The sequence below is a fragment of the Cebus imitator genome, unplaced genomic scaffold (genome assembly GCF_001604975.1).
Source record: "Cebus imitator isolate Cc_AM_T3 unplaced genomic scaffold, Cebus_imitator-1.0 Scaffold172, whole genome shotgun sequence".
Classification (NCBI taxonomy): Eukaryota; Metazoa; Chordata; class Mammalia; order Primates; family Cebidae; genus Cebus; species Cebus imitator.
Window position 1 is genome coordinate 2068351 of NW_016107487.1, and position 7915 is coordinate 2076265.

The window sequence follows — 7915 nt, forward strand, 5'->3', positions numbered from 1 at the left end:
CCTCAACCTCCTGGGCTCAAGTGATCCTCCCACCTCAGCTGGGACTACAGGTGCACATCACCATGTCTGGCTAATTTATTTTTATCTTCTTTTGTAGAGACAGGGTTCTTGCTATGTTTCCCAGACTCTTTCTTTTTTAAGGAATTAAACATTACAAACTGCACTGAGGTCATCCATTGCCCATCCTCCACATCATCTTTCTCCTCCTCTTTCCCAGGGTAGCTACCTTTGAGCCTAAAGTCAGTGCTGTATTTGCCTTTGTGTCCTTGCATCAGCCAGTCATTGCCCTGGAGAGTATAGCCTTTGGTGAGGCAGCTTCTCGTGGCCGAGGGCACTTCCCTGGGAGAGTCCCTGCTGTGAATCCTCTGCAGCTGATGTTCCCAGCAGCTGGGGGATGGCAGCATTGGCCCTGAAGAGGGGACACCACAGTGTCTGCTACACTGGATTATCATGTACATTTTAAGGTTAAATGCTTCTGACAAATTGGGTTCACAGAAGCCTCTTGATTGAGCTATTGCTTGCAAATTGTTGACATTCATTGCCACTCTCTACTTGTGTTATTCTCCTCAATGGAGATGGGGTCTCCGTTGAAGTCTATGACCAAATGTAGGCATGGTCAGCCTCCTTAGAGCCAGGGAGCTGAATCAACGGTTATTCATCTGCCACAGCAGCCACACAGCCAGATGGCCACTGTAGTGCTGTTGAGAGGAATTTCTGGACTGCCTCAGTCCATTCAGGCTGCTGAAACAAAATACCATAGACTGGGTAGCTTATAAAAAACAGAAATTTGTTGCTCACAATTCTAGGGGCTAGGAAGTCCAAGATCAGGGGGACAGCAGATTTGGTGTCTGGTGAGAGTGACTTCCTCTTAGACAGCCATTTTCTCACCCTAACCTTGTGTGGCAGAGGTAGGGGGCAGTCTCTGAGGCGTTCATCACAATCATATGAGCTCTCCATAACCTAATCATCTCCCAGTATCACCTCCTAGCATGCCCCGCCTCCCAATACCGTCATCCTGGGTGTGAAGATTTCAGTGTGTGAATTTTAGGGAGACATACACATTCAGACCATAGCACTGACTAAAGCTGTTACACTTTTCAAAGAGTTCCTGCCACTTCTTATTTCCATTTTTAAGCAGTATCTAACTATACACATGTACCGTAACATCCAGGGTCATGCTCAGCTTCCTTTTGATAAATACAATGTGCTTCTTTAAAAAGAAAAAATACTGCCTCTATCCCTTTAACAAATTCTCAGCTGTTGCAGTCCTTACAAAGAATTAAAAAAGGATTAAGCAGGGTGGCATGTAGCACCCTTCTCAGAAGTCCCGCTTCTAAGAACAACAAGAAATGGAACCCCCCATCTCAGAAGTGTACCCAAAGGCCAATGTCATGTTTCATGCACATACAGCAAGGCAGTGGAAGGGGCTCTTGATTGGGGTGGGGGCTGTGGGCTGGTTTCTGATGAGACCCCGAATCACGGCTTTCGGACAATGCCTACCCTTTATACTGAAATGAATCCACGGTGGGCTACAAGTTCTACAAGGACAGGGACTGTATTCTGCTGTATCCTTATTACCTAGAATAGGGTTGGTCATGTAGTGGGTGATTAATAAATATTTGTTGAATAAATGAGTAAAATAATTTGATGAATGACTCCATAGTATTGCATAAAATGACAATTTCATTGGTGTCTTATCTCAAGCAGCATTGTCCATCAAATCTTTATTGGTGAGGCAAAAGATGATGACATATATGTTCAAAGTCTCACTAGAGTATAGCCTAAAGCAAGCCTGCCTACAGCTATCTGATTGAGGAGGGTGTAGACTCTGAGTTGGATGCTTCTTTGCAGATAATTTAGTTGTAAATAATTTCTGTCCTATTAGAAAAGAAAACCACAAATGTTATAGTTTTATTGCCCTTTAGGGCATTAACCATTTTTGTGTCTACTTTGCTATCTTATTCCAACCTTCTTTTCCCCACTGACTGTGCATATCAATTTCTCATATCCTCTTTTGTTTTGAGATGGAGTCTTACTCTGTCGCCCAGGAGTGGAGTGGTACGATCTTGGCTCCCTGCAACCTCCACCTCCCAGGTTCAAGCAATTCTCCTGCCTCAGCTCCCGAGTAGCTGGGATTACAGGCGCCCACCACCACACGTGGTTAATTTTTGTGTTTTTAGTAGAGATGGGGTTGAGAGATGGGGTTCGAGACCATGTTGGCCAGGCTGGTCTCAAACTCCTGACCTCAGGCGACCTGCTTCAGCCTCCTAAAGTGCTGGGATTACAGGTGTGAGCCACCGCTCCTGGCCTCTCATATCCTCATATGAATGAGCTTTGTCATCTTGCTGGTTCCCTCATTAATCAGTTAATAACATTTGACACATGTTTTTTAAAAAACTAAATTCATTATGTATTTCTTTGTTAAAAAAAAAAAAAGTATCCTAAAATTTAGTGGCTTAAAACAACACCCACGATCTCCCAGAGTTTCATTGGGTCAGAACTCTGGTAGTGACTTGGTTGGGTGGTTCTGTCTTGGGATCCCTCCCAGAGAAATATACACTGGATTTGGCAACAAGAAAGTGGCTTTAATAACCCTGGAGAGGCCGGTTTTGATGAAGTGGTGGGGCTGGGACACAGAATATTTGCAGCTTCTGCCAGAGTTTAGATTGGATCCAAAAAATGTAAAGCCAGGGTGGGTCTGGTTAGAAGGACCATGTGACTGAGAAATTACAGGGCATATTTTGAAAGACAATCCCAATGAAGTCACATTTTGTGTCTTTATAATGGGTTTCCTCTTTCCCCACTCTGAACATGCTGGGGCTAATTCTGAGTTCTGTCAGTCATGCATTAGAAAAGAAGACAACTGCTAAGGGAGTTTATTCATCTTTGTTCCTCTCACAGCAAGAAGCAAGTTTGTTTAAAATCTTTTAACAAGGTCCTGCCGTGGTGGCTCACACCTGTAATCCAGCACTTTGGGAGGCCGAGGCAGGAGTATCACCTGAGGTCAGGAGTTCAAGACCACTTTGGCCAATGTAGTAAAAGCCCATCTCTACAAAAACAGAAAAATTAGCTGGACATTGTGGCAGGCACCTGTAATCCTAGCTACTCAGGAGGCTGACACAAGAGAATTGTGTGAACCAGGGAGGTGAAGGTTGCAGTGAGCTGAGATCGCACCATTGTACTCCAGCCTGGGAGACAGAGTGAGACTCCATCTCAAAAAAATATATATATTTTTTAACAAAAGATCTCTTTGGCTCTGCACAAGCCATCACATCAGTAGATTTCTCTTGCTATCTTCCCAGATGGTTCAGAACCTCCTATTTCTCTGTTATGAATCCCAACTTCCCAACCTCCTTGGATAGGAAAGGTCTGGGAGGTCATTCTGTCTCCATGAACTCTGGGCCTATGGTAAGTGTGTCTAATATGATTGAGGGGCCAGCAGGCTCTTGTTCTAAAGATATCACCTAACCTTTAACCTTAGAAAAAAGCAGTGGCTCACTCCTGTAATCCTAGCACTTTGAGAGGCTGAGGCAGGAGGATCACCTGAGGTCAGGAGTTTGAGACCAGCCTGGCCAACATGGTGAAACCCCATCTCTACTAAAGATACAAAAATTAGCCAGTAATGGTGGTGCATGCCTGTAATCCCAGCGGCTCGGGAGACTGAGGCAGGAGAATGGCTTGAACTCGGGAGGCAGAGGTTGCAGTGGGCCGAGACAGTGCCACTGCACTTCAGCCTAGGTGACAGAGCGAGACTCAGTCTCAGAAAAACAGAAAGGAAAAAAGAAAAAGAAAACCAAGGGAAGCATCATCCCCCAGTCACCTCCAGCAGGCAGCTAGTTCACCACAACCCCTCTGTGGGAACCTTTCTAGTGACATCCAGCAAGGCTGTGCCCCAGGCTCTAGTGCAGGCTGTGGCCAACTTGGTTTTACCAAAGGACTCACCAAGCCAGTGCTTCTCAAACTCGACTGAAGCAGATTTGACCCAGCAGGTCAGGGTGAGACCTGGGGCTCTGCATTTCTGGCAAGCACTCCGGGGTTGCTGATGCTGCTTGCTTTGTGAGCAAGGCTCTAGGCAATGTCACCTACATCCGGGTATAACTAGACCACCCCAGAGGGACACAAAAAGAAATCCAGACATTCTAGGATCCAGGCGTTTCCAAGAGTCTTGGCTTTGCTCTTATTCTGATACCTATAGTTGTTTCGTTTTTCAATCCAAAACAGTTTTAAAGGCAAATAAACAAGCAGAGAAAGCACCTTTGGTCTTGACCCAGATAAGAAAAATGGCGTGCGCCTCTCACTCAGGGGACAATCCAGAGACTCAATTGCGTCCTAAGAGTTTGACCCACGAGACGGCGGCATGCACATTGGGGGCGCGCTCTACAGGGCAGGGGCCTGCATTCTGCGGTATCCTTAATCCCTAGAACAGGGTCCATCACGTAGCACTCCTGGCCCGCGGGGTCAGGCCCGCACAGAGGGTCTCAGGAAGCTCCTTCAAGGCCAGCACGGAGGGGTTCTGTTGTCGCCCCCCAGGCTCCGGGAAAACCACGCTGCTGGACGCCATGTCCGGGAGGCTGCGGCGCACGGGGACCTTCCTGGGGGAGGTGTATGTGAACGGCCAGGAGCTGCGCCGGGACCAGTTCCAGGACTGCTTCTCCTACGTCCTGCAGGTGGGCGCGTCTCCCACACTCCCGGCCCCCTGCCCGCCCCCGGGCCTTGGGCGACGCTGACGCCCGCGTCTCCTGCAGAGTGACACCCTGCTGAGCAGCCTCACCGTGCGCGAGACGCTGCGCTACACAGCGCTGCTGGCCATCCGCCGCGGCAGCCCAGGCTTCTTCCGGAAGAAGGTGGGTGCAGCCCTCTGCTTACAGCGGGCAAGCCGAGTGCCTTTGCATCCCCGCTGCCCTCGTCTCTTTGCCTACGCTTACCCATTCCTCCCCTGTGCTCGTCACCCCTTCACTCTAGAGCGTGCCCTGCATCCTGCACCGTTCACCCTGCGCTGCCGGAGAGAGCAGCCCCTTGTCACATGTTCCTTTGGAACACTTGAAATGTGACTAGTCCAAAGACTGACACGTGCTCTGAGTGTAAAACAGGTATCAGATTTTAGACTCTGAGTCTGAAAAAACAGAATGTGAAAAAGCCCATTAAGAATTTTTAGGTTGGGCAGGGTGGCTCAGGCCTGTAATCCTAGCACTTTGGGAGGCCAAGACGGGAGGAGATTGCTTGAGTCTAGAAGTTTGAGACCAACCTGGGCAACATAGTGAGACTCAGTCTCTACAAAAAATACAAAAATTAGTCAGGTGTGGTAGGGTGCACCTGCAATCCCAACTGCTCAGGAGGCTGAGACAGGAGGATCTCTTGAACCCAGTAGGTGGAGGCTGCAGCAAACCATTGCCCTTCAGCCTGAAGGATAGCCTGTATCCCCCAACCAAATAAATAAATATATATAAAAATAAATTAAAATTCAAAAAGTATCGATTACAGGTTGAAATAGTATTTTGTCTGTAAATAATATCATGTTAATTTCACTTTTTACTTTTTAAAATATGGCTACTAAAATATTTCACTTCTGTCTGTGGCTTACATTACCATTCTCTGGGACCATGCTGTTCTACAAGCTCCCTGTTTAAATAGATACTTTTGCCACTGATTTTTCTCAGCTGACTTGGAGGTGTCTTGAATGTGCCTCATCCAAACTGGACTGTGTTAATGAAGGAAGAAACGATTGAATTGTCAACTCCTTCTAGGTTCCAATCTCTTTCTTAAATGTATCCAGTTTGGAAGTAGCCACAGGTAAACCCACCTGGAACCATACCTGGAAACTGTTTCATTTCCCTCTAGTCTGAGAAGGCCCACAAGCACCCAGGGAACCAATGACAGTTGGACATGCCTCCTTCAAGTGGCACAGCTCCATGGAAGCAGAACTCCTGATAGTAGAGTTCTCTCCAATTGAGAGTCCTTTCTGAGCAAATCCAGTCCGCAGGGTGTGAAATCCTGACAAGCAATTCAGTGGGAAGGAAGTGCTGATGATAACAAAGGAGAGAGCATGGCAGATCTGCTCCTGTCCTTGGAAGAACCTGGAAATAAAGCATGGCCAGTGTGAGCAGGCTGTGTCTGGGGGGCTGTTGGCTAAGGCTCAGGCTTCCCAGACCACCTGAGAGAGCACAAACAGTCCTCTCAATCCTGGCCCTGCCATTTGCTAATGGCATGATCTTGGGCAAGTTATAGATCGTTCTGTTTTCTCCTCTATAAAAAATACAATAAGAATGCATTTCTCCTGGGGTCAATGTGAGGAATACATCAGATTATGTGAAAGCACAGAGCATGGAGGGTGGGACTTGATTATCTCAATGGTCCTTACAAGGACTCTGAGTTCTATTTCCAATAGTGTTTCCAAAATATGGGAGAGCATTCCTGCTGGGGCGTGAAACCTCTGAGACAAATTAAGTAAATGTCTTCTCCGTCCATCCCTTCTAAACCAGGAGGGGCAAGCTTACTCCTTATGATGTTACAGAGATGAGAAGGAGGCTCGGGAATCTACACTGGCTGGTGAGCACAGAAATCTCATTGCGTCAAGCAAAGTTTAATTCTAGGATCTTTCTACCCTGATGGCAAGAAAAGACCTTTCTTTTTTTTCCAGAATATATCATGCTAGTTTACTTATGCATTTTTATCTTCTCATTATTCCTTTGTGCCTATTTCAGATATGTCCATTATTTGGGTGAGTCAAAGCCTCATCTGTGCCATCCAGCCCTTCCCCTGACTCCTCTGGAATTTTGGTCCACAAGTCATCCTTTCTTCTTCTGAAGTCGAGCTTATTGTTTTGTAATGCAATGGTTTTGTTTCCATTTTCATAACACAGCCTTATTAGGGATGTCTGGAAACAAAACTCATATCCACATGAGTATCTTCTGTTTCTTTCTGCTTTCCCCAGGCTTTCTGCATATAGAGGTAATCAGTACAGGAGGACAGAAATAGATTTGTAAACAGGTCTCTGGAGAGGAGATAAGCTGAGGAAGGAAAGACAGAGACGGAGGAAGAAAGTCAAGCTTCTTGATTAGAAAGTCAGTAAGGCATTTTTTTTAGTTACTGTTTTGGGGGAGTTGAGAATGAGGAGGAAGAAGGGTTTCAGGGAGCTGCAGGGTTTAAGTAGAGCGAAGAGAATTGGAGGAAAGGGAATTTTAAGTGTGGCTGTGTTATAAATTGGGTCCCTCTTAAAGTCCTTAAAGAAATTCAAGTAAAGATTGGAATTATTTTTAATTACTTTTGAAGGCCAGATTATATGTCTCTGATGCAAAACCCCATTGAGATTGCACCACATAGGACCCTGGCACTTACCTGGGTTATATAGTAGAAAACAGGTTTAGTTCAAATCAACTTGGGTTTTTTAAACATATAAAACATATATTATAATAAAGTTTCAAAACCCAAACACTTATAAAAGTAAGCGATATTGTAATCATAACTTTGGGGGATTTTTCTGTATGGGCTGGAGTGACTGAGGCTCCTACAAATGGGAATTTAAGGACGTATCTGTTGTTTCCTGGTTAATTTTCCTGAAGCAAGTATAGCAGTTTTTGTTCTAGGGAATCTTATTTATTTATTTATTTATTTAGAGACAGAGTCTTGCTCTGTCGCCTAGGCTGGAGTGCAGTGGCACAATCTCAGCTCACTGCAACCTGTCTCCTGGGTTCAAGCAATTTTCCTGCCTCAGACTCCCAAGTAGCTGGGATACCAGTGCCCGCCACCATACCCAGCTAATTTCTGTATTTTTAGTACAGACAGGGTTTCACCATGTTGGCCAGGCTAGTCTTGAACTCCTGACCTCAAGTGAATCACCCACCTTGACCTCCCAAAGTGCTGGCATTACAGGCGTAAGCCACCATGCCCAGCCCACTTTTATTATTTTTTTTTTTTT

The 7915-nt window shown here is 46.0% G+C and overlaps 2 protein-coding genes across 4 annotated transcripts in view; one reads left to right on the top strand and one right to left on the bottom strand.

Annotated features, from left to right (window-relative positions):
- ABCG5 (ATP binding cassette subfamily G member 5) overlaps positions 1-7915 on the top strand; it is a 27701-nt gene that overhangs the window by 2211 nt on the left and 17575 nt on the right. For all 3 annotated transcript variants that reach the window (XM_017544849.2, XM_017544850.2, XM_017544851.2), the window contains exons 3-4: positions 4531-4667; positions 4746-4844. In XM_017544849.2, coding sequence (XP_017400338.1) covers positions 4531-4667; positions 4746-4844 — 236 coding nt within the window. The remainder of the gene's footprint in view (positions 1-4530; positions 4668-4745; positions 4845-7915) is intronic.
- Positions 6685-7915, bottom strand: part of DYNC2LI1 (dynein cytoplasmic 2 light intermediate chain 1) — a 57790-nt gene continuing 56559 nt past the window's right edge. Inside the window, exon 14 of the mRNA XM_037744408.1 lies at positions 6685-7007. Within this exon, the coding sequence (XP_037600336.1) occupies positions 6865-7007 (143 nt within the window). The 3' untranslated portion in view covers positions 6685-6864. The remainder of the gene's footprint in view (positions 7008-7915) is intronic.